Below are 26,612 nucleotides of genomic sequence, written 5' to 3' on the forward strand. Positions count from 1 at the left end.
GAAATTCCAAAAATGGAATTTATAAAGGATTAAAATAATAATGTAATGCAATAATATAGTATTATATTAGGTACGTAATATACTATAATACAAATAACAGTATAATATGAATTGCTTAAAACCAAAAAAATTAATTAGATCAAATGAAAATGGTGTTAGTGAAATACATATATAAATGTAATATAAAAGCAACTGAAGTTCGCAAAAAGAAAATGGGGTTGTGCTTTTTCTTTCTCGGATAATTATTAAATGCATTTTCGGCCATGCGGTCAGCATAGCGCATATATATACAGGGTGGTTGGTAACTGGTGGTACAAGCGGAAAGGGGGTGATTCTACGCGAAAAAAGAAGTCAAAAATATAGAATAAAAATTTTTCGTTCGAGGCTTTGTTTTCGAGAAAATCGACTTTGAATTTTCGCTCGGTACGCGTGCACTTTATCGTATCTCGTTATAACGGATCTCACTGTAGATCGTTGTCCCGATTGACGTTATGTTGATAAACACTTCCGAAGTGTTTTCCTACCTATTAACTTACTATCCGACTTTTATCGCTATCCACTATCAGTATCTATTAGTCTACCATCATGTCTACATACAGCAATCGGGAATATATGGACATGATACTTTCGTTAGGTGCGTGTGGTGGTAACGCATCAGCCGCAGCTGATCATTACAGACACCGGTATCCCAATCGTCGACATCCTGACAGACGTGTTATTCAAAGAGCAGAACGAACCCTCGGCGAATTTGGTTCTTTTGAAAACAACTTACATGCTTATCATATCACCAGAGTACAAGGACTCATGCCTCATGATAAGATTTCGCGAAAGGCATTTTGTCATTGGTTGCTTCAACAGCATGCCAACGATGCAGAATTTCTGTTAAAAATTTTATGGACCGATGAAGCGAAATTTACAAGGGACGGCATGTTCAATGTCCATAACATGCATAATTGGCAAAATGAGAATCCTCACTCTATTCTTGAAACACATTTTTACGTAAACGTAAACGTCTGGGCTGGCATAATCGGACATCTAATTATTGGGCCATATTTTTTCGAAGGAAATGTAACGTCAGCAGCATATTTCGATTTCTTACAAAACAAACTACCGGAATTATTAGAAGACGTACCGCTGAGAACTAGAGGAAGTTTAATTTTTCAACAAGACGGTGCACCGCTACATTTTAGTCGTCATGTGAGAGATTTTTTAAACCAACATTACCAAGGCTGGATTGGTAGTGCTGGAACAATAGCTTGGCCACCACGCTCTCCTGACTTAACTCCTCTTGACTTTTATTTATGGAGCCATATTAAATCAATTGTCTATTCTGAAGAAATCGCAAGTTGCGAGCAATTGAAAGAAAAGATTATTGTAGCCTTTCATACTTTAAAACAATCCAATACGTTAGAAAGTGTTCATAGAAATTTAATTAGAAGGGCAGAAGTATGTGTTCGGCAGAATGGGCAACATTTTCAGCAATTTTTGTAATAATAAACTTTATGATTACTTCATATTATTTCATTACGTATTCCTAATTTTCCGTTACGGTAAAAACAAACTTAAACTGCGATAATATCCATCGAGACAACGATCTTGTACCACCAGTTACCAACCACCCTGTATAAACATTTTATCTTTTATTAGATGATAAGAAAACTATGTACAAAATTAAAAGTTTTCTTAACTGCAAAAAAGATACGAGCGTCTGGAAGTATTTTATTTAATCTTAATTAAATTATGTGAGAATAAAAATCAGTATTCGTGTTGTCTTATTTATTTCATACCAACGAAATTGTATTTAAATATATGATATTCAGAACATTGTGGTCATATTTATGATTATTGTTTTTATATTTTATATCATTTTTGCAGCACGAAATATTACATACGTTATATGTATTAGGATATATAAAATTTCATTTTATTAAATATTAAAATAAATATTAAATCAGCATTATATTAAAGTTAATATTACCTTAATCATAGATTGAGACATTATTTATGAAGGAAATAAAACTTTAAATGAATCATAAATCAAGGAACATAATATTGTGTTCTGCAATGATAAATAAATATAAATGTAACTAGAGGGAAATTTTTATTTACTATTCATCTTTCATAATACTACACTAAATAGCATTTATATGCAATAAGCTTCATTTTTTATAACAAAGAATTCACTCATAATGCAGAATAAATTTAGATAAAATACATTATTACTTTACATTATCAAATGATATTACAAAAGAAACTTTGCTATCTCTTTTAAAATTTTGTTAAACATATAAAATTTTTAATATATTCTCTCTAATAACATGCAATTATTTTTGCAAATTTTATATATTTGCTCATGTTTCTTGTATACAGCTTCTGCAAGGCACCATTGAATTCTTTTAAAATATGTGGACATTAACAATAATTGTTCATTATGAAAATGATCATTTAAAAATTATTTTATTTAATTAGGCGCCTATGAAAATCGTTGCTACATTACTACCAAGTGATGACTAGTTCTAATAAGTCTATAGCCAAATACCACTTATTAATGGTAGTGCTGTCATTTATTATAGTATAATTATTCACTTAAATATATTTACGAAACAAATATTTTTGTTTCGTTGTTAAAATGTTCATTAATAATTTTACACTGAAGAATTGAATGATCAATTTGTCTATAAACTAGCAATCATTAAATAAATCAAAGATTAAACACCCGTATGTGGAAGATCCATTACAAGCGAATCTAATTTTACAACCTGTACTTTTGATGTCAGTACCTTTGTTGCTTCTATGTCATATGAAGACCAATAAGTTATTAATTCTGGAAATCCATCTTCACTAATATAATCAATTTTGATTGAACTAAAGCGTGCACGCAAACTCAAATTTGGTTGACAATTTGCGTTTCTGCATAATTGAATAATATCAGTTTGATTTGCATTTTTAACTTGTACATCTGTATAATTCACAAAAACAATCAATACTCTTTCTATTAGTCTTCTTTCTGTAACAATAGATACTTTTTCTGTACGTTCAGATGTTGAATTAGTCCATTGCCAAAATTTAATGGCAAATCCAAAAGTATAAGGTTTCCTGGATATATCCAGAAAAGCTGGTTTTGAGACAAAAGAATTAGGACTAATATAATTCCATATTACTTTTGATTGATTTCCATGCTTTTGTAATTTTAGAGTTACACTAGCTGTACAAAATTCTCCAGGACATAATCCTTTATTTTCAATGGATAAGTAGTGATATGGTGTAGGCCCCCAGTTATTCTTTTCATTATTGTATTTTAAAGTCTTGAACGTGCTAAATGCCATTGCTTGTTTCATTATCAATTTTTTATACTCTGGTAATTTCATAGCATGTAATAAACCTTTAATAGTCATAGTTTTAATCATACCTGCAAATAAGAAAAGATAAATTACATATTAAATAGATTACATACTGTCTTATTTTTCAGATAAGATATGTATTAAAATCTTCTGTGTGTTTATATATTTGTATATATAAAATTGTATATAATTGTATATATCATTGTATATATAAAACGAAAAATATATTAATATTTCACTAATTTTATTTCATATAAATGCCTATAACAATTAACAAAATTTTATAATCAACATATCTGTCTCAATCATACATTATTAACAATTTTTTTTTTCTTAATACCAAAACAAAATAAATATAATTATATATTTATACAAGAAAATAAAAATTTATCTTTTATAATCGTAGTTGATTTTTTACTTACTTCTACTACTATCATAGCAAATATAAGATACAGTATCATTAAGGACGTGATTATTTATATCAATGGACGAACAATTTTCAGGTGAATATCGCCCTAGAAGACGTCCAGTTCCACCAGATAAGAGAACAAGATTAGGCATATTTTTTGTTGCTACTTCTATACTCAAAAAATCTTCTATTTTGTCTGAATTAATATCTGGTAATATCAGAGGTAGTTTTTCATATGTATAAATTTTGGAACTCCAATGAATAGTGCCTGCAATAGGTTCGATACTAGCCAAAAGGCCTTGATCTCCAGCAACTATGCAATCTGGTTTTCCAGATCGATCAGTATCCACTGAAATACAATCAATTTCGGTAGGCGGTCTTTTCAACGAAACTAACCACAATGGTAAACCACTATTTGCTTGCATTGACATAATTCCTCCTCCTTCTGCAGATATTTGACCCTGATCATTTGTATCATTTCCTCTATATCGTTGTCCACGAACAAGAAATATCAAGTTTGATGGATTTCCATGAATGATGGAGATAGGACCATGTAATTCTAAAAATATTTAATTAGAATATTAAAATCTATTCGTATAATTTATACTAATCAATTATTTAATATTTTATGAATTTTTTATATGTATGATGCATAATATTTTATAAAAATATGTAACAATTTTTTATATGTGTATTAATAAAACTGTTTATTACATTAAACAATATTTACTAAATAATTAGTAACTTTGAAGAAATTAATTTAGAGAGATTAGAGCTTATTTATTGTTTCTGCAACAGTGAGTAAAATTTTATTCATACATTATACTTTTATAAACATTTAAGTAAACTTACCTATTCCTTGTAAAGTTTTATCCCAAGATATAGATGACTGAGGTTCATTTACTGAAGGACATACCATTGAATTATCACAAGGTAAAACGTATAGAAATATAACTATTGTTACAACACATAATAATATAGAAGCAACCAAACAAAATCGTCATAAGGGTGACATATCTTGTCTTTTCCACAAATCATTTTGGTCAATGCCTTCAACTACCATTATAGGTACATCATCTCTATAATATTTAAGCATATTTTGACCATTTTTTGTGCGATTTGCTAAATTCCTTGTTTCATCCAATGGATAATATATTCCATTCTCATGAATAGTAGTTGATTGCTAGAATTTTTATATTCATTATATATTTTTTAGTTTATTCATTATATATCATTATATATCTTATTTATTTTATATATCTTATTATTTATAAAATTTATATTAAAATTATAATTGGTTATCTTTATTTAATACACATTGTCGTGCTTTATATACATTACATAGCAATTTTGTCTTTTTTATTATAAATAAAATTACAGTTATATTATAAAAGTATACTAATAAAAACTGAATGAAACTAAAGATCTTTAAATATATTATAGTATTTCAATAAGTAGTTACCAAATTGATGCAATATATTCTGAAGATTAAATAAATGAAGAAAATTTATATAAACCCATATTCAAAAATTATTTATTACAGAGTTATAAAAAATAAAAGAATCATTATCCATTGATTAAAGTTCGATAATGTTTCTTAGTTTTATAGTTCTGTACAATTGTTTTTTAGCGATTACAATGACTAACAATTTTTAAGACAACCATTTGTTTATCGTGAAATATGAAACAGAGAACTTACTTAATGAATAAAGATTCTTTTATTCTTTATAGCTGTGTAATAAACGATTATATGGGTTCCTAGATTCCTAGACCTTTTTCATCTATTTGACCTCAAAAATACACCAACCTATTGAGACACCCTGTACGTATAGATTTTTACACCAATTACTTATACTTCTAATTTATATTATAAATAAAAAGAAAATATTGTTCGCATGATTTCAACTTACCAGTTGTGTATCATCAACATGATCTTTAGGAATTTCATTTGGTTGGGCCAAACAATCATCTTCATCCTCAGTATCGGTGTTACTTATATTTTGCGGTAATGGGGTATAACCTTTTCCACCGTGATGATCAGACATGTTAAATCTGTATAAAGCACTATAAATTGAAATTTAATAGAATATTTTTATGTGTATAGATAAATATATGCGTATTTTATGTATTTATTTTATCCTAACACCATTGAACATAAAGTATTGATAAAGAATGAACAAAGTAAAATTCAGAATCAATATATTACATTACTGTTACGGAGTACCAATAGTTAAATGTGACGGTACTTGATCGTATTCAATATTTTTGTATTCGATACATTCGCGCGGCAAATTTATAACAAGAGACGAAAGTTATTCATATAGCTGGAATATAGAAATAAAAAGATAAATATTTTTGTGATTCACGTAGTTGTAACAAGTCATACCCTTTTTTTGTAATTAAAGTTGGAAAAAAACATTAGAGGAAAAAGATGAATGATTTAAAACGGACTACATATATACGGTTTTCGCAAGTACAACAATACATATAATTTCGAATATTAATTAATAGTACTAAACAAATACTTTCGTCTCAATAATCAAATGACTTAATCAGGACTTAAGAAGACCTCCTACCTTGATTTGAATTTAGTCCTGCTGATGGCACTACTTGGACGGTAAAACGTTATTATGACTCTTCCTTATCATCTTCTTCGAGAATCTTTTTTGTTTGATAACATTTTTTTTATTAATTTATTATTAATAATAAAAGAACATATAATTCTGCACTTTTGTCATTACTCAATCACTTTTTGATAAACTTTTATGATGGAACTGGGAAATGTCTAGTTTATGATTGCAAAAAATTTAAGTCTCTTCGCAAACTAATTTGGAAACTTGATTAATAAATTCCATACTACTATCGTTATATATTATTACATAAAATACGTTGACATTTAAACTGTAATTGTTACAATAAAATTAAAACAGTATTTTTGTACTTTCGTATATATTCCAAAAAAAGAAAAAAGATAGAAATTTTACTAAAATATTTTTATGTCTAGTATAATTATCTTAATATACGTATTCGTGATAGAACAATGTGAATACAAGGTTTAATGACATAAAAGATTAAAACACGAGATACAAGGAGTAATATCTCCAAGAAGTTTATTTTCTTGTACTACTACATAAATATATTATATATTTAAACTTAAGTCACTTTTAGTTAAGAATCTATAGTTATAATAACATATCTGTTATTTCACAAAATTTTCCATTTACATATATTTATTTTATATTATACTCTTCTATTAAATAAATATACTTGCATTTATCTATTTATCTATTATTGTTTGTTTTTAATTTTTATACACATATAAGTTACTTTAACATTCTATTTCCAATATTGAGACAATGTATAAACATCTAGTGATAAAAGAAAATACAAATATTTAATTAGAGTTAGGTACATTGTATAATTTGCTATAAAGTATATGTAAGCTAATCATGTAAAATATATGTAAACATTCAACTGGAAATGTAATGTAATCACACAACAATGTTACTAGTTGTGCCATATTGTTATCTTCTAAATAATCACACAAGCATAAGATTCATTTACTTGTACGAATTATTGGCACAATTTTAATTATAGTATAAAATAATTTGAAATAATATTTTGTATTTTACTCAGTATTTTAATTCAATCAAAACTTTCAAGCTCTGCACATTTTATGTTTTACTTTATACATTAATTTTATTGATATGAAATAAGTAATAAAAATTAGTAAAATGATACTAATTGTGAAAAATTGTTACATTTCCATTTAATTTTTATTTGTAATAAAATTGAAGATATAAGAAATAAACTCTATCTTTTTTATACAAACTTCTATGTACAATTAAAATAAAGTAACATTCAGTGCCATGATATTCAATAATTATTGTATACAAAAGTATTTGAGACAATTCAACAAGAGAATAGTAATAACATATTTTATTTTATTTAGATTATATTCTTTGCAAATGTTTCATAGCTAATATAACAAAATATCATGATGGAATGGCACTGATTCTAATAAAAATGTTAAAATCTATTGTGATTTGTCATCAAAGGTTTTCAATATATGTATAGTTGATAACAATTAAAGAAATATTTTATATAACAATTAATAGTAGAATTACAGTTTTCTCAAATAAAATAAGCTGTCGAATACCATCTATTACCTCAAATTATATGCATGAAAAAACCTTTATGAGATTCACATCTAATACTACAATTACTAAATGCACAATAAGGATTTAAAAATATATAAATATATTGAGATCTGATTGATTTAAGTATGTATATCTAATCTTGAGTAAACATTTACATAAAATTTATGTATTAGTGAAGTCATTATTATATTAGAATTTATTAAAGAAAAACATTTAAAAAATATTTAATAAACGTCTCAAATATTTATGAGAAATTGGAAGTTTGTTTTCTATGAGATACAGTATGCTCAATGTTCTTTGGTCTAACTATTATGAAAGAAACATGTAGTCAAATTTCTATCATCATTACAGTTTAATAAAAATTTTTGGTAGAAAATGGACTGCTTGACGCGGAATGCAAAAGAACTACAAATGTTGCATGTTTCTTAGCTTCTAATTATAAAATAAATTTTATCGTTATATAATTCAATTTAGGATACTTTGCAACTAATATTGTTAATGTTATTTGTATAACATATGCATTGTCATTAATATTATTAATGCTGTTTGCGCAAACATTACGCAATATCAAAATAAATGTTAGAAATAATATTCCTAACACCTTTCACTATTTCAAAGTAATTGATTATTAATAATTACTGTTAATACTGGAACATCAATAGACATTCAATAAACCTCTGTTTTGTAAGGAATCTTTTAAAGTTTGAAACAACTGCAGCTGCTGCTCTGGTTTTAAGTTATAAACCTGCAATAATAAAAGAATTTCATATATATAATTTCATATATGCAATATAACAATTAAATTCGCGAATAGATTTAGAAAACAAAAACATTATAAGTATATATTACATTTATATTTATAAAACTGATATATATTGGCAAGGTATATCTATAAAAACTTAAACTTGTTGATGAGAAATTTTTATGTTGTATATATAATGTTGTCTGTATAATTCTATAAGATTATTTTTAATTATACCTATATTTAGCTGAAATATTGAGAAAATACTATGAAATATTAACTAAATCTACATAACAGTAAATATATATAATTTTCTTAACTAAATTATTAAAGAAAATAATAAAAATGATTAAGAAATTATCATATTTACCTGCTGTAGAAGTTTTTGAGGTGAAGCAGTTTGGATAAATGAAGATATATAGACATTTACAAATGTTGCCATTAAATACTGACAGTCAAATCTATCCATTATTCCTCCATGACCAGGAATAACATCTCCAAAGTCCTATAGCAAACATATAAAATGAAGTTATTGCACAATTTGTTGCTACTAGAAAGAAAAAACTTAGCAAATTACCTTAATTTTGAATGCTCTCTTAAAACCACTAGCAAAAAAGCCTCCAAATGGTCCAATTACAGAACTAAATACTGACATTGATAATGAATGAAGTAAAAATGGATACAGAGTTATGGTGGACTTTCCACTAAACTATAAAAAAAGATTATATCATTTATTTTTATAAAAATTATTATTTTTGATTGTATGAATATATTACCATTTTCCATACAACTTGCAAACTATTAGGCAAAATATATTCTTGAGGTTGAAACAAAGAAGATGGTTCACAATCCATAGTCATTCGTCCTAAAGCCTCACTATATTCTATAGGACAAACAAAGTAACGATACTGACACATGATGTATGATACCTGAAATGTATTTTATGAAAATTTATACGTTTAAAAGATTTAATAATATGTAATATTTAATCTAAAAGTTTAAACATAAATTTACCAGTAAACCAAGCAAGACTGTCGAAATACCACCACCTATAAAACCTTCCCAAGTTTTTTTTGGTGATAATTTAATCAAAGGCGTTTTACCAAAGAAAAACCCGAACATATATGCCATTACATCATTTATCACTATCATACTAACTGGAACAATGAACCTATACCAAACAGTCACATATTACCATAGAATACAATTACTAAAATATAGAAAAGATATTAATTTACATAAACTTACCATATCAAGCCTTCAAAAATATTCTGAATTATAAGATAACTTTGAGTTACGACAATAAGTAGAGCAACATGAGTCCAAGCAAATAAGGAAAATTGTTTCATATAATACTTTTTTACAAGTGATAGTACGAACCATACAAAACCAACAATATATAGACAAAAGGAAATAAAACGATGATATGTAACAAGTACACGTAAATATTCCTGTAAATAAAAAATATTATAGATTTGTAATTTAAATATGGTTATGAATAGAATTTTGAACTTTATGAACATATTAGTTTATAAATTATTCAAATCTAATTATATATATAGGTACTTTTCAATGTCATGTATTTAAGATAATATCACATTAATATAAATTTAATACATAATTAGATTTCTGTGGGAAACCTCAAAAAAGGAACTAGAAGCCATATAAAGTATATAAAGATAATGCTTCAGAAAACTCTATTTATTGATTTTATGTCAATGCTAGATGTGTTTATAAAAATTGTAATTAAATTTAATGATACACTGATAAGCATCTTAAAGATATTAAGTTAAATTAAGTTTCATTAGATTGATATTATACTTACTGTACGGTTAATTACTACAGCAAAATAGTCCATTAAATTTTCTCCATAAAAGAAGTAATTGGAAGTAATTAAGAAATACCATGATAAAGATCTGAACCAAGGTAAACCATGAATTCTGTAAACTGCATACCCAATGTTAATGATCTCTTGGAAACATTTTACTTGAACAATTAATGTCTGGAAAAGAATGAAAAAACATACCTTGAAATTTTTAAATAAATATATATTTATAAAACTAGTATTGTAGACTTACTGTAGCCATCAGTGCTAATGGTCCAATATAAATAATACCACAAAATCCAACAATCATAAACAAGGTAAAAATACTCCTAATTACCCAATTCCTCCAGCTATAAAAATATTTTATTTTTTAAACCCGAACATTTATGTAAATGTTTTATATTAATATTCCAAACTAATATGTTGTTATTTAATACAGTTTGTTACGTATATATCAATCAAATTATTATTTTAAAAACTTTACCGATCGGATAAGCCAGAAAGAGCTGAATTCAATATGTGAGGAGTATGATCTGTTCCTTGTGGTATGGCTTTAGCCAATTCCTCAACTTCCAGCTTTGCATCATCTTCAGATTCCACATCTTCTTTCTACAAGACATATAAACCAAATTATTTGTTAATAATTCTGTGGGAAATATAATATTAATTAGAAAATATCTAAATTATTCACTTCACTGTGTAATTAAAATCAAAAATACTTTACTTCCAAAATAATTTTTGTAGTTATAACTATGTCATTGTATAATAATTTTCACATTTTTGTGCTAGGAAAAATTATATTAAAAATTATGTCTCGAAAAACCATAGTTTTTAGCATTGGTTACTAGAAACAATCATATAAAAAAATATTTAATCTATGAAATGTATGTAATCCATATACAACACATATAAAGAATTATATCTTAATTTAATATCACTTATATAAAAGAGTAAAAGTAATATGATAGGACATATAAAATAAATGCTTCTATACATTTATGATGTATGAAAGTATTCTTTTTATCTCTTCTCTTACAGATCATATATTAAATCAAACTGAAATACCATTGTTTATTTCTTGAACTATACATTTTATTTCATCTATTTGTTTTTTTTTTTTTTTTTTTTTTTTTTTTTTTTTAGAATATGCTACAAAAATGTAATTTGTATACAAATTTTCGTTTATAAATCTTACTTATTAATAGATTAATACAAGCATGATGCAATAAAAAAATTTCAACAAATATTTATATAGAATATAAAATAAAATAGATATAGCAAGTATTATAGTTATATAGATTGTAAAAATTATAACAGCGTATCAGTTTGGACCATGTGATTTAGTATTAGTAACTGTCATAGTTATTCAATTTAGTTTATTACATATATATCATGAAAGAGAAAGGTCAAATGGCAGTCAATCAGGCTTAATAATCGAAGACGTTGATCAAGTGGAAAAAGAAACTTATTACAATGCTACAACGAAACTTTCAAAAATAATAAATATGTATTTGTATTTACCTGATCATCACTGACATCGCGCGTTTCTGGCGATGTATCTCCGATTGTTCTTTTACGTATATCCGACATTTTTTACTACGTTTAAAGATTTATAATATACAGTACAGATACAAAAACTTAAAACAAAAAATAGCACTGCAACCACTGATTTATGCAATATAATTGCATATTTATGCGTTTAAATATTTAATTAGAAGGAGCGGATGTGACAGACACCGATCATACTTGCGCAAATCAAATTGACAGGTTAGCGCACGGTATAATCATCGTTGATATTCGGTTTATTTCGAGTCTCTTCGGAAAATCAATAATAAAAAAAACTACATGGGATCTAATGTTTTGTTTATAATATCCTGTAGAAAAGCTATGTTCATATTGTATATCACCATTAAAAACAAAAAATGTATCTTTTTCGAATAATAATTTAATAAATAGATCGTAATATTGATTAGGTATGCTAGGCTTGTAGTATTTTGTTAGTTTTAACCATGGTCATATAAACAGGTCTGGAACCGAAAACCGAAAGCATAGACGAAGCCAAAACAATATGGCGATCAGAGTAGAGTGAATTCTGCGCATCTGCGAGATATTGCTATTTATTTGAATATTATAAAATTGACTAAGTAGTTTTTTTTTATTCGGATCTTTTCCTATCATTAAAACAATTATATAATAAATCCAGGAAATAAAAGCTGTAGAACGAAATGCTACATATATTTTAAATTAAAAAAGAGAAAAATTAATAGTAAGAAAACATAAAAATTGTTATGGTACATGAAATTATTATCACACTTATATTAAACATATTCTCTTAATAACAAATGCTGTTATATATGGAGCATTCATTGGTAGGAATATAAAATTTTTATACGCAAACGTGAAATTTTTAAATTACATTCAATTTAAGTGATTTAACTGCACTGATATGTACACTAGAATACATCACTCGTTTACTTTGATAGTGGCATAACCCAAAAAAAGTTAACTTTAGAGGAAAGAGGTTTTAAAATTTTCATAGAAATCTTCGTAAATCATTTCAACGACACTATAAGGCTGACTTAACACAAGATATGTCACTATTTACGAAAGCAGTACAACTTTCCACTTGTAACGTTACAAAACAACTGAAGTTAAGACAGTAAAATTAAAACTAAAGCCAGACTAATAGCGGCATAAGTAATAATTTTTTCCCCTGACGTAAAACCGATGGAATTATAATTTACACGATAAAAATAGAAACACGATGTAGACCTTCTATATGATGTAGATCTACAATAAAAGCAAATATGAAACTTTTTGAGTTGTGCCATCATCAAAGTAGCGATACGTATATACATATATAAATGATACAATCGAATACAGTTTATGCATATTTTTAAACAAACATGAAAACTATATAATTTCTATTTCTATTTCGGAGTATTTAAACTACTTATACAATATACAGTCTTACAGCTTTAAAATGTTATTTTTTTATAGTTTAAAACGTACTTCATTTTTCTTATTTATAACATTTTATTGTTTTGTAATTTCATAGGCGACACGATGCAGTGCCTTTATTAATAGCTAAAGCTATTAAAAAATGGCTTCTTAAACATTTTTAAACATACTAGACGAGACACTTGATTAAAACTTTCAATCTATAAAATACATTCAACAAAACAGAAAAAATATTTCAGCATTTCATTATTAATAAATATCTAGAATTTGCATTGTGTACATTAAATATGTTTATATATATTCCTTCATACAATAAAGTTATATTTTTCGAATTTGAAGAGCAGATTCATATATTAAATTTTACGTGATACATATATAATTTTTAAGACAAAATAAAAGTTTATAATTTCGCATGGGAATTATATTTTTAATATAAAAATAAATTTAAAGAAATTTAAATGTTTCCATTATATATTCGCTATTTCCGGTTAATCTCGATACATCACGATATATCGATTTGTGCATACGAAATATCGAACGCCCGAAATTTTTCTTTCCGACAGAAGTCTACAATTGAAGCGTCAAGTATGTTAGGTTTTTCTAAATATCTATCTTAATCGCTTTTAATTCTCAATTTAAACAAAAAATAGGAGGTTTGTTAAATTATTTACTCTGTGAAAAATTGAAAAATTGCTATATGATTTGTGTTTTTATTCATTATCGTAACAAACAATATTGATGTTATAGTGATAACCTAAAATAATGTTTGTCTTTCTTTAATTTCAAGTGCAATACTAGTTTATAATGTTAATACCTTTTATGATTTGGAATAAAATGGAATGGTTTTATTTATGATAAAACGAACACATTAAAGTTACTTCTAACACGTGAGAGATAAACGTTAAAACTTCGTATCAAAGCTAACATCTCAAATTGTTTGTCTGTGATAAATTGAACAAGTACTTACTCTTTTTTTATTCATATATATTTTTCTAGTTATACATTTCTTTCACTTTATAACATATTGTTCACAGAAAATAGACCATTAATTCCTTCTTATTTTTGGTCTAAAATAATTATATCATTAAGTTCACAGTAACTAGTTTTTAATTATGTTTTTATTATTTTTAGAATGTTGATGCCAAAAAAGAATCGTGTTGCAATTTATGAGTACCTTTTTAAAGAAGGTGTTATGGTTGCAAAAAAAGATTATCATGCACCAAAACATCCAGAATTGGAATGTATTCCAAATCTTCAAGTTATTAAAGCTATGCAGGTAATAATTACACGCAATATAATTTTATATTGCATGCTTGATATGATTTAATTTGTTATATTATTAAAATCTATATCTCATTTATTTTTTCAGTCTTTGAAATCTAAAGGATATGTTAAAGAACAGTTTGCTTGGAGACATTTTTATTGGTATTTAACAAATGAAGGCATTGAATATTTGCGTGGATATTTACATTTACCACCTGAAATAGTACCTTCCACACTTAAAAGACAAACCAGATCAGAAACTACAAGGCCAAGACCTACAACAGGTGCAAGAAGTGAAGCATCTAGACCCACAGAAGATCGTGCTGGATATAGACGAGGTCCTGGAGGCCCAGCTGGTCCTGGTGATAAAAAAGCTGATGTTGGTGCTGGTACTGGAGATGTTGAATTCCGCGGTGGTTTCGGTCGTGGTAAACCACAATAATATTTTAATGTAAAATAAATAAACATTTCGTAATATACAAGCATTGTTATTTTAACCATCCTTACATTTTGAATAGTAATTTCAATAGACACAAGTTTTAGGGATTAATAAGTAAAGATCAAGATAAAACATGTTTATCATAATAATCTTTTATTTTATTTAATGTCGCATTATAAAATTGTACATTTACTTACAAATTGTATAATTATAGTTGTTATTAACATGTAAAGTCATAACTGGAAGCAAACAGTAGGCAATTATTATACAATTACAAAATATTGAAATTATAAGTTTGCTAAATAAATATATCATTTTTGACAAAACCAAAGTTAGAATAGGAAACATTGTAAATATATATTTGTGCTAAAGCAAGAATTTCATCAAAAGTTTTGTAATTCTTCTTCAATTAGTTGACAGAATTTTTTTGAGAAATGGATTTAACATATACTGGCAGTATGATGTTGCTTTTTGTTTCATAGCATTTTTATCTTTCAATGCAAAATTTTTCAAGCTCTTTTTGATTATTGCATCAATGTCTTCTACTTTCTTCATTTTTATGGTGAAATACTAGTACCTACATTTAATGGAAAGGTATATTTATAACAAGCACGTCATATATATTTTGTTCATTTCCCATATTCGCTATGCTTCAAAAAATAAATAGGTTATAAATTACCATTAACAAATTTTACATAAAATTGATGCTTTAAATAGACGTTAAAACGAACTAACTTAAACTTTATGTGTTAGCGCAATATATATTTCTATCGCTTGTCATATTTGTTTGTGTTTATATGTATTTAATATTATATTGTAATACCCTTAGTTTCTTCATTCAATAATTACCAATTGTACTGCTGAATTATTTATTTAGGATAATATATAAACAATAATTAAGCTCAAAATTTTAATTTAACATTCGTAATGAATGATATTATATTTCAAAGTGTTTGATGTTCCTAAATTTGACATTTATATTTAGTTTAATAGTGAATTTTATTTATAGAACAGTTTCTTATACGTTTAACCAAATTAAAGAAATTGCGAAAACATCAATTTTTTGAGTATACAATTTATATGAAAAAGAACATCTTTAAATAAAAGAATAATGTTTCACAGTGTACAATCAAGTAATAGGATTAAATTAAATGGAGTTAAACTTAGTTGTATATACAAAAAGATGTATCTTAATTCTATAATATTGAATTGTCATAATTTTACACTTGGAAGTTTCTTAATTTCATGCAAACTTTTTGTGACCTAGCAAGTTTGTATGTTTTTATCTTCTGTATGTATAAATACATGGTATTGTAAGCATATATGTACATATTCATGTACATATGTACATTACAAATACATATATCATGTGTAACATCTATAAAAGTTATGATTAAAACCATAAAATCATATTTGCATACAATTAATAAGAATCATGTATATGTAATACATATGAATTCTATAAATAGGTTATGTTGTTATCGATGAATTAATTAGACATATTCTCCTAAAAGAAATGAAAGTGGAGGCAATTTTTTAACCTAGGATGAACGTTCTAATAACCTTAGCTATTGTCACATCTCACTGTATCACAATTTGTACTCCAAAGGAAACAATTACCAATGCCACTATAACAAATTAGGAAAACTGCAAGAAGAAATACTAAACTACAAACAGTGCATGGTTTTCGTTCTAGGAAGAATCCAATTAGATAAAGTGCCATAAACATGACATGCGTTTGCAGCAGTGTTGGATTTACTGGTTTTGGTATCAGGAGCACTGGAATTAGCCACTGTAGGCAATACATCCTCTTTACTTTGTTGTTAGAGATGTATTTAAACTAGTTGTTTCATCTGTGGCGAAACTTCTGAAAAGAAGTACATAAATTATTTCCTCTCAGTTTATTCGTAAATTCACTTTTTACACGCACTACGATTTTTTCATACCTTATTTGGAAGCACCATAATGTTCTCGAAACATCTCGTCCTTCAAATTTGAAACGATTTAACTATACTCATGCTAGTAGGTACAAATATTTCCAATCTAAATTTTTCCAAATATGAGATTACACACATCTACAAATCAGATGGGAACATACAATATGACTAACAGCAGTTTACTTTACTGTTGTTTTCATGAAAACAACCTTTACATTATCTTTCAAAATGAAAAAAATTATTTAGAAAATTATTTTATCATCATTTGACTTCATATTCGTTAATAATAAATATATTTGTTATTTATTACATTATGTTTTGCTGCCTTTTATCCTTACACTAGAAATGAAAATGAGATGACAAGTTTGCTTTATAGTATTAATTTAAAAATTACTATTATTTTCTTACGCGGGAATACCAAATAGTACTAAAAGTAAACACTGTTAGAATAATAGCATTCTGAGATAAGCAGATTTTAATATTTGTAACTTTAATTAATCTGTAACTAGTGCGCGTTATGTTGTATATTTCAATTATAAAGTATTTCAAATATAAAATATTATAATGTGTTATACAAGTATCTAACATGTATCGCAATAATTTAAATAAAAATTTTAAATCAACTTTGAAATATCAACAGCCAGTGTGTGCCAAATCTGAAAAAAGTTTAGAAAATGCCAATGTTTTAACAGAAAATTCAGAGCAAACTTTTATTAGAAGCACTAAAAAAATTCTTAATTTATTTAAAAAACCTGTTATCAATCATAAGGAGGAAAAACGGGAAGATAATGCTTCAATTAAGAGAAAAGAAAATAATGCAACTATTGTTAAAGAAGGTTTATCCATTATTACTGATAGTAATACAGCGTATGTACATAAATTTTTAATTCATTTAAATAGCAATTTTGTTTTTAATAATTCGATTATTCCCTTCTCTAGTATCTTTAATGTAGTAATCGGTAAAAAGTCTATGAGAAAACATAAAAGATGGGAAAATGATGGAACATTGGAAGTTACAGGAAAACATGCAGTCTTAAAGGTGATGTATTTGTACAAACTGTATATAAAAGATTTTTTTATTAAAGTTATAAACAAGCTATATATTTTGGCATTAAACAGGATATAGAAGGCAGTGTTATTCATAAAACTACAATTAATCCAGAAGTTTTGATAGAGGGCTTTAGAATGTACATAGATAATAAAGAAATTGAGGTAAAAATGAATGTATTTATATTAATAATTTGCTTATTTGAATCATTGTATAAAAGTGATATTAAAATATTTATAGATAATTGACCGAGTAACATCCAAATACATGTTCAATAAATCTATCTTAGAAAAAGTTTCAGAACCGACCATAAAGAAGTTGAAAACTTCAAGTTCTAATCCATATCTTCCTTTAAAGCCATTATATAAAGGTATGATGTACTAAAATGAATAAAGGTACATTATGAAACTAAATTTTATAATGTATAAAATATATTAATCTTCATATCTTATTAAAGAACTAAAATTGAGATGCTGTCCACTGGTAATGCCATCTGTAAATATTTCAAAAAGTTGGGTAAATCATGATATGTCAGAAAATGAGACAGAAGTATTCGTAGATACCTGTTTAGTAAATGTACTTAGACCACATCAACGTCATGGTATTGTATTTCTATATGAATGTATTATGGGCTTAAAGGTATCTAATCATTTTGGAGCAATTTTGGCTGATGAAATGGGGCTTGGTAAAACATTACAATGCATTACAATTATTTGGACATTGCTAAAGAAAGGACCATATGGATATCCAATATTAAAATATATATTAATAGTAACTCCTAGTTGTTTGTGTAACAATTGGAATAAAGAGTTTAAGCAATGGTTGGGTTTCCATAGGATATCTCCATACGTTGTAAACGCCAAAAACAAGGCAAAAGATTTCAAAAAACATATAAGAAACTCAGTTATGATTATTAGTTATGATCTGCTTACCAGATGTGAACAAGAAGTCAAAGAAATACCTTTTAATTTAATTATATGTGATGAAGGACATAGATTAAAAAATAATGATGTAAAAGCAGCAAAGGTATCAATATTTAATTTTAATTCAGAAAGAAACAATAACTAATATATGATTATATGTTTTGTTTAATACTCTAAAGTATGTGAAATATATAAAATTTTAATATATTATATTTTTCTAGATTTTATATAACTTGAAGTGTAAAAGAAGAATTCTTTTGACTGGAACTCCAATACAAAATAATTTGCAAGAATTTTTTACTTTGATTGATTTTGTAAACCCTACTATATTAGGTAGTAATTCTGAATTTAAAAATTATTACGAAAAACCTATTGTTGCATCACAATGTCCTACTGCACCAGACCATGTTGTATCTCTTGGAACTGAAAGAGCTAATGAATTACGTGAAAAAATTAAATGCTTTATATTACGTCGTACGCAAGAAACAATTAATAAGTACTTACCTTCTAAGCATGAATTAATTGTATTTTGCCGTTTATCGATCGAGCAACAAGATTTATATTCGCAAGTTACGGATTCATGGTTCAATAAAAGTCTATCAGATAATAACATACCACATTTAACAGTAATAACAGCTCTAAAAAAGATTTGTAATCACCCAGAATTATTTTATAATGAAAAAACTGAGCTTTTCTGTATTGATTCAAAAGGTATACATAAAACTTCTAATATAAAAGATAGTACAAAAACAGTATACTGTGGAAAAATTTCAATTGTACAAACATTATTGAGAAATTTAAAAAAAACGGAAGAAAAATTAGTATTAGTTTCATATTATACACAAACACTTGATATATTGGAAACTGTTTGTAATAAAGAAGGCTTACAATTTCTTAGATTAGATGGTAGTACAACAAGTAATACAAGATCTAAGATTATAGAACAGTTTAATTCAACCAGTGATAAGAGTAGTTAGTATAATCTATACTATTTTTAATTTAACAGTCACCTAACATTTTCTGAATGTTTATGCAACTATTCCAGAAGTATTTTTATTAAGTGCAAAAGCTGGTGGAGTTGGATTAAATTTACCTGGCGCATCTCGACTTATATTATTTGATTCAGACTGGAATCCAGCATCTGATTCACAAGCTATGGCAAGAATTTGGAGGGATGGTCAAAAAAAAGATGTTTACATATTACGGTTTGGATATTTTAAGTTAGAAACAGATATCTACATGTTACAGATATTCTTATAACAATATAAGTAAAACTTGTAGATTACTAACAACTGGTACTATTGAAGAAAAAATATTTCAAAGACAAATTAGCAAAGCGAGTTTAAATGAAACTGTGGTAGACCTAAATCCTTCATCTTCTCTTAAGTTGTCTATGAGTGAATTGAAGGTCTATTTTATTTATATATTTTAAACATTGTACATTTTAAAGCAGTATCAAATAATTTATAATATTTGTAATATCTGTAGGATTTATTTACATTAACAGCGAATACGAATTGTTTAACGCATGATTTAATGAACTGTTCTTGCAATGGCTATAAAAAATCAGAAGAAACATCAGAAAAATTACATCAAAAAGATGCTACAAGTTATCAATTTCTAGGAGATAAAACATTAAAATCAAATTTCACCATAAACCAGCTTTTGAAATGGGAACATTACCAACAACCAATTTCGGATAAAATAATTCAAGTAAGAATAATTTAATACTGAATATTAAAACTAGATATCAAATTAATAATTATTTCTAAATATTTTGTAGGAAATTATGCTATCAGAAGTATCTGAAAATATAACTTTTATATTTAAAAATTCTGTAGTAAATAGGACAGATTGAAACGATAAAAAAAATATTTATATTTCATGTCATGAAAACACAATAATTATATATATATAATGACAGCAAATGTACAATTAAATACTTAAAGTTTGTTTTTATGTAATGTAACACTTATTAATCTTTCTATGCACTCAGGAGATTGTAAACGTTTTGTAAGTTCAGTTATTTCTTCTTCATTAACGTTCAATAAAATGTCCTTATTCCATCTGTTAACTAAACATTTAATTGCCAATATAGACTGAAAGAGGACATTTATTTGAAATAATTGTATCAGTATCTTGCATTTTATGTAAAACAGATTAGATCAAAGTATACCTCTAATGAAAGTTTAGTCAACTTTTTTAAATAGGTCCAAACTTCATCTAAATTTTGATATTTGTATACTTCATTGATGAAACCATAGTGTTTAGCTTCAAGTGCACTCATTTTATATCCTAAATATAACATTTCACTAGCCTAAAAATTATTTAAGAATTGTAATTTAATCACAAATATAGTAAGTTCACAATTTTAAATACCTTAGACTTCCCAAATATATTAGGAAATGTATATGTAGAACATCCTTCTGCACTAAGGCCTAATCTTGTAAATGGTGTTTCAAAATAAGCCTATAAGATAATGAATAACTACAGATCAAGCATAATTTAATTAACATAATGAAATACAACGGGGACTAATAATATATAACTAAAAATTATTTACACTATCTGCTGCATATACAATGTCGAATAATGGAAGCATTGTTACTGCAATTCCAATTGCAGGACCATTTACAACAGCTATTAAAAGTTTAGGATATCTAATTAACATTTCTATAAATTCTCTGAAAAATTATTTAAAAGATTATTATTAAAATTTAAGTTTGTGATATTAAAGAACTAAAGATTAACATGTTTACAAATACTTACTTAAAGACATTAATTATACTTTTGATATCAAAATCATCTTCATCTTGGCTTGTTAATAAAGATTTAAAATCATTGCCACTACTGAAAAAACTTCCATTACCAGTTAAGATGACTATATATATGGTACTATTTTGAATAGATTCGTGTAGAATTTTTATTAAATCTTTGTACATCTAACACATGAAGAACAAGTTTAATAGCAGCATTATTAATGAAACTCTTTATATGTAAACATACATTATTGTACTTATAAACCACAAACTAGACATTAATTATATATTGTGTAATAACTGCTGGATAAAATTACTATTTTAAAAATTACATTTAATTTCGCTCTTTATGTAAGATCTAAAAATCTAACTTTTGCACCATTACATGTTATTGTAATATGTACTCTAATCTCTAGACAAAGTTTATAATAATAAATTAAATTTTAATACTAAATTTTAACGGTTACTTACAGAAATAGTAATAGCATTTTTTTTTTTTGGTCGATTTAATCTAATGTTTAGTATTCCGTTATCCACCGAACATAAAATATCGGATAAATTTTTATTGTCCATTATAAGCATGAGTGGTTATTCAGAATGAAGTTTGAGAAATAACTTTTTCACTAATTATTATAATCTATTTTAATGATATTATGTACAGTGAATGCTTACGATATAATTGTATACATTAAATTAACCTTTTGGACTCGAGATTATTTTCATCTCGGATGAATTGACAACTAGAGACATTCCGCGGCATATTTAATGAATTCTCTACCTCTAACTTAGAATTAATTATAAAACTTTTATATTGTTCATTTTCATGTATGTTTACGTCTCAAAGAGGAAAATTTCTTAAATATTAGTGTTTTGCTCGACTCATTTCATCAAGAGCAGACCCTGCAATCCTTCCTAATTCTTGTTAAAATGACATGTAGTTTTCCATTTATATCTATTTCTAGGCTCCAAAAAAATACTTTTCACAACTATTTCAAGGATTTGCTTAAGAGACAGTATGTTGAGGCATATTGGTCGGCACGATCAACACCACCCATATATATTATGTAGTTTATTATAGCATTGGGTTTTTTCACTTTAACTTCAACTCTACCTCGTAAAATTATTTTTATAGGAGTTAATCCTGGATTATACCAATTGGTTAGACATGTCACGGTCGTCTTGTCTTTCAGTGCTAAATCTAAAGTATTGCCTTCCCGGTATGCTATTATAGACTTATTACAAAATTTTGGTTTCTTTATAAGATTTGGCAAATTCTTCATATTTGTTAGGATCGTTCCGGTCAAATGACATATCAGTTTCCGTAATTCTTCCGACAAGGTATAACTTGTATATCTGTCTGTAAATATATGATGTTCCTGAGCACCAGGAATTTTCTCCAATATTGTGTAAAAATGCAACAGTATTCTTGTTGATACCAGAAGATCGGATCTTATCAATTTCTCTCGGTTAATAATATAAATAAGTTATGAAATTATATAAAATATCCATAAAGAATAAATTTAAAAATCTTGAATATATCTGTTTCATATTTCAGTGTATTTTATAGAGAACAATAAGTTATTTGATTTAATATTGTTAGTGAAATATATTCAAAATTTCACACAATTTACACAAATCAAAAAATTTATTATTCTGCAGTAATAATATATACAGCAAGATTTTCAAATGAAGAGATTACCTTAGACACATAAAGATGGTACGACATAAGAAAACTAATTTTATATTTACAATGTTTATATCATACGTCCTTAAATAAATATCAAAGAAGAAAAGTAGCTGTTTAACAAGTATGATCTGTTCTGTTTTAATAATACAAGTAAATGTTACAAATGATAATCCTTACTTTTTATTACACAGCTAGTATTGCTTTTCAGTTAAATACTTGTTTTGTAACTGATTATAATCGCAATTCTTTTCATTCTTAATAGTACCATTTCGGTAAACCTAAAATATGAGACTATAAAGATAGTACTTTTGCACTATACACATGTTCACAATGTTATCATATTTGACATATATATTTCTTCACGACTAGCACTTGCACATGCTAAAAATTACAGAGTTCACTGATTTCAAAATTATATTTTGTAATCACAGATTACATGGCCATATTACTGTCCCTAGATATTTCTACAAAAATTATTATTTCATAAATAGCAGTGTATTTGTACATTATATATAACTTACATGAAACGTAAATAAATATATGTATATATATTTAATTTTATAAAGAATATTTAAATGCTTCTATAACTTAAGGCTTTTAAACGTTTTAATTAAACGTAAACGCAATAAAATTAACTATTGGATATTATTATATCCATTAAGAAGAGGAAGCTTTATCCGGAAATAACTAATGAATTTTTGCTATCAGAAAGATAGAAAGTGTTTGTATAATATTAAATAATTTTTAAATTCAAAGTGCACAATGCAAATTAAAAAAATTACAATTCTATAAAAAAAAATGCATTTAAAACAATTTGCTACACCTTAATATTATCATCTGTTATATATATTAAAGCATTTAGAATTAGATATAAGAATCTTGTGACTGTTAATTCGCTTTGTAAAATTAGAAACTGGGAATATTACAATAGTAACTTTGGTATCATAAAACAGAAGTAGTTCATTCAGATATAATTTACACAAATGATAAAATTCATTGCTATTTCTGCTTGCTTTCTTTTTTTAAGATTAGAAACATTTCCACCTACAACACTCCACCTACTGCTGTTTTTACTCCTTCACCAAGCGCTAGAATTAAGTAACAGTGAAAAAGTTGGAAGTAATTAATTTTTAATAAAGAACAGTAAAGTAATAAGTTTAATGTTTAAAATATTAATATATTTAGTTAAACTATTACGGCTTCAAAACTTTTTCAATGAATTTCTTCATGTCGCGCATTTCCTGTGGAAGTGATTATTATTTGAAGATGATTATTATATGAAGTAATTACAATACAAAAATTTTATGAAAGCTAAGATGCTGCTTACCTCATCACAGGACGCATGCATCATCCCTCTATATGTTTTGAATTCTGTTTGTGTCATAAATTGTTTGAGAACTGATGCAGTCAATTGACCCCATCTGTATGGCACTATTGGATCACAATCACCATGACATTGCAGTAGTGGAGTATTTTTATTTCCTATTGCATCCTATAAGATATGTAATGTTATAAATGTTATATTGTAAAATATTAAGCATAAACGTAGTGTGAGTATACACACAGCAGGGAATTTTTGATGCAAAGGAAGCCAAGCTGATAAAGCTATAACACCAGCTAAAGGTTCTGGAAATGTAAGAGCACTATATATAGCAAGAGCACCACCCTGACTAAAACCTCCAAGAACAATACGTTTTGTGGGTATTCCTGCTGCAACTTCTTCTGCAATTAAAGAATGTACCATTTCTGCAGCTCTGCGAATACCTTCTTCGTCTTCAGGCCCACTTGGTTCCAAAGATCGTAAATCAAACCTACATTTATTGATATACATATTATTTACTATTAATGAATTATTATATAAGTTCATATGATTAATAAGAATTGTAAATTAATTTATTATATTACATATTACTTACTTACCAAGAAGGCATTCTAAATCCTGCATTTAATGTTACTGGCATTGTAGGCCTAAAATGATAAAGCTAAATGATATATTTACTACCTAGATAAAAATTAAAAAAAAGATACTTAGATAAAATTACTACGAGCTCTTATTGAGTCATATAGTGTTATTTTTATATCAATTATACATACGCAGTTGGACAAATAACTTTAATGTGAGGAGATCTTACTGCTCCCATTGAGCTAGCCCAACCATGACTATAAAATACATTAAATAAATTAAGAGATTATGAAATTGACATATTATATAATCGTAAAAATTGCCATTTACCCTGTATCACCCAATCCATGGAAAAATATAAGCTGAAACAAAAATAAAATTATACTATATAGAAATAATAAAATCAGTTATAGGAACGTATATTATTAATTTCTTCTACTTCTTCAAACCATGTGCGTATTTATTGAATAAAAGTATTTAAAACTACAGTATTAATTTTTTGAAAATTATTTTTGATACTGATAGATTTTAATTTAAAAAAATAATTCAAATCCCAAATATAAAAGAAAACTAGAGTTATAAAAATATCAAGCACATACTTAGAATTTGTATGATAAAATTATGTCAAGAATAATTAACTTATGGTTAATTAAAAATCACTTTGCGCCAGGCATAACCAAAAAAGAGACATCTTGAAGAGATTTTCCGCTTACTGTCGCTGTATGTCTGGCCGTAGCTGCTATCACCACAGGATTCACTGTTGTCATTATTCCTCGCTTTTTTGGACGGGCTGCAAGAAAACGGATAAAACGTATAACAATTCGGTAAAAATCGTAAATATAGAATGGCGGAAGATTCTTCTTGACACTGCTTGAAATTCCCTAAAGCGAAAAGAGAGGGGTGGACAAAAGTTATGCGCATGCTTTACGAATCTGCTTTTAAATGAAAATCTAAATTATTACGCAAACCTGAAGAATTGCCCATTGTCAAAGCATAATTACAAAATACTTTATTATCATCAGTGATGTGGTAAAATATCTAATTTTCTGTAAACTATCCTTCGCAAATCGTTTGAAATTGTCAAATAATTACAGATTAATATTCATAACAATGTATGTATAGCTGTCAAAGAATATACATTTCTTAGAAGTGTTACAATTAAAATCCTTTTCTTAAACGAACCACTGACCATATTGAAAAGAAACTAAAATCTCT

At 26.4% G+C, this 26,612-nt stretch overlaps 7 protein-coding genes across 11 annotated transcripts; 2 read left to right on the forward strand and 5 right to left on the reverse strand.

Moving 5' to 3' along the window:
* Window positions 1–2,440: 2,440 nt before the first annotated feature.
* On the reverse strand, window positions 2,441–6,344 carry LOC126866391 (uncharacterized). The gene is given in 5 exon segments (XM_050619913.1): window positions 2,441–3,409; window positions 3,764–4,309; window positions 4,603–4,933; window positions 5,661–5,814; window positions 6,327–6,344. Coding segments are annotated over 4 exon segments (1,713 nt in total). The 5' UTR covers window positions 5,796–5,814; window positions 6,327–6,344; the 3' UTR covers window positions 2,441–2,708.
* A 490-nt stretch (window positions 6,345–6,834) lies between these two features.
* Window positions 6,835–12,563, reverse strand: LOC126866366 (phosphatidate cytidylyltransferase, photoreceptor-specific). Its single transcript, XM_050619858.1, has 10 exons — window positions 11,999–12,563; window positions 10,962–11,086; window positions 10,731–10,827; window positions 10,478–10,654; window positions 9,901–10,103; window positions 9,667–9,823; window positions 9,429–9,581; window positions 9,230–9,361; window positions 9,023–9,157; window positions 6,835–8,655 (listed from the first exon to the last, which is right to left on the reverse strand). The coding sequence occupies exons 1-10, from the start codon at window positions 12,065–12,067 to the stop codon at window positions 8,566–8,568; spliced, it is 1,338 nt and encodes a 445-aa protein (XP_050475815.1). The 5' UTR covers window positions 12,068–12,563; the 3' UTR covers window positions 6,835–8,565.
* A 1,375-nt stretch (window positions 12,564–13,938) lies between these two features.
* On the forward strand, window positions 13,939–15,183 carry LOC126866388 (40S ribosomal protein S10-like). 2 transcript variants are annotated; one of them, XM_050619909.1, is made up of 3 exons: window positions 13,939–14,023; window positions 14,570–14,714; window positions 14,808–15,183. In XM_050619909.1, the coding sequence occupies exons 2-3, from the start codon at window positions 14,571–14,573 to the stop codon at window positions 15,141–15,143; spliced, it is 480 nt and encodes a 159-aa protein (XP_050475866.1). In that variant the 5' UTR covers window positions 13,939–14,023; window position 14,570; the 3' UTR covers window positions 15,144–15,183. The 2 variants fall into 2 exon arrangements, with proteins under 2 accessions (XP_050475866.1, XP_050475867.1); XM_050619910.1 differs by having other exon boundaries at window positions 13,967–14,091.
* A 91-nt stretch (window positions 15,184–15,274) lies between these two features.
* On the reverse strand, window positions 15,275–17,252 carry LOC126866390 (bladder cancer-associated protein). Of its 2 annotated transcripts, none has more exons than XM_050619911.1 (2): window positions 17,087–17,252; window positions 15,275–17,007 (listed from the first exon to the last, which is right to left on the reverse strand). In XM_050619911.1, exon 2 carries the CDS (start codon window positions 16,945–16,947, stop codon window positions 16,705–16,707), a length of 243 nt encoding a protein of 80 aa, XP_050475868.1. In that variant the 5' UTR covers window positions 16,948–17,007; window positions 17,087–17,252; the 3' UTR covers window positions 15,275–16,704. The 2 variants fall into 2 exon arrangements, with proteins under 2 accessions (XP_050475868.1, XP_050475869.1); XM_050619912.1 differs by having other exon boundaries at window positions 15,275–17,004; window positions 17,087–17,236.
* A 192-nt stretch (window positions 17,253–17,444) lies between these two features.
* On the forward strand, window positions 17,445–21,143 carry LOC126866358 (DNA repair and recombination protein RAD54B-like). Its single transcript, XM_050619837.1, has 10 exons — window positions 17,445–17,944; window positions 18,017–18,116; window positions 18,197–18,289; window positions 18,366–18,495; window positions 18,583–19,151; window positions 19,270–20,020; window positions 20,094–20,253; window positions 20,330–20,456; window positions 20,537–20,761; window positions 20,832–21,143. Exons 1-10 carry the CDS (start codon window positions 17,664–17,666, stop codon window positions 20,904–20,906), a joined length of 2,511 nt encoding a protein of 836 aa, XP_050475794.1. The 5' UTR covers window positions 17,445–17,663; the 3' UTR covers window positions 20,907–21,143.
* Window positions 20,903–23,298, reverse strand: LOC126866381 (enoyl-CoA delta isomerase 2). 2 transcript variants are annotated; one of them, XM_050619895.1, is made up of 6 exons: window positions 22,506–23,298; window positions 21,818–21,990; window positions 21,612–21,732; window positions 21,428–21,517; window positions 21,225–21,365; window positions 20,903–21,147 (listed from the first exon to the last, which is right to left on the reverse strand). In XM_050619895.1, the coding sequence occupies exons 2-6, from the start codon at window positions 21,988–21,990 to the stop codon at window positions 20,992–20,994; spliced, it is 681 nt and encodes a 226-aa protein (XP_050475852.1). In that variant the 5' UTR covers window positions 22,506–23,298; the 3' UTR covers window positions 20,903–20,991. The 2 variants fall into 2 exon arrangements, with proteins under 2 accessions (XP_050475852.1, XP_050475851.1); XM_050619894.1 differs by having other exon boundaries at window positions 22,279–23,298.
* Window positions 23,299–23,433: 135 nt separating this feature from the next.
* LOC126866385 (acyl-protein thioesterase 2) lies at window positions 23,434–26,307 on the reverse strand. Of its 2 annotated transcripts, none has more exons than XM_050619900.1 (7): window positions 26,111–26,307; window positions 25,728–25,759; window positions 25,589–25,654; window positions 25,415–25,462; window positions 25,059–25,305; window positions 24,822–24,986; window positions 23,434–24,735 (listed from the first exon to the last, which is right to left on the reverse strand). In XM_050619900.1, exons 1-7 carry the CDS (start codon window positions 26,162–26,164, stop codon window positions 24,688–24,690), a joined length of 660 nt encoding a protein of 219 aa, XP_050475857.1. In that variant the 5' UTR covers window positions 26,165–26,307; the 3' UTR covers window positions 23,434–24,687. The 2 variants fall into 2 exon arrangements, with proteins under 2 accessions (XP_050475857.1, XP_050475859.1); XM_050619902.1 differs by having other exon boundaries at window positions 25,997–26,128.
* Between the last annotated feature and the right edge of the window lie 305 nt (window positions 26,308–26,612).

The sequence above is a fragment of the Bombus huntii genome, chromosome 6, assembly GCF_024542735.1.
Source record: "Bombus huntii isolate Logan2020A chromosome 6, iyBomHunt1.1, whole genome shotgun sequence".
Taxonomy (NCBI): domain Eukaryota; kingdom Metazoa; phylum Arthropoda; class Insecta; order Hymenoptera; family Apidae; genus Bombus; species Bombus huntii.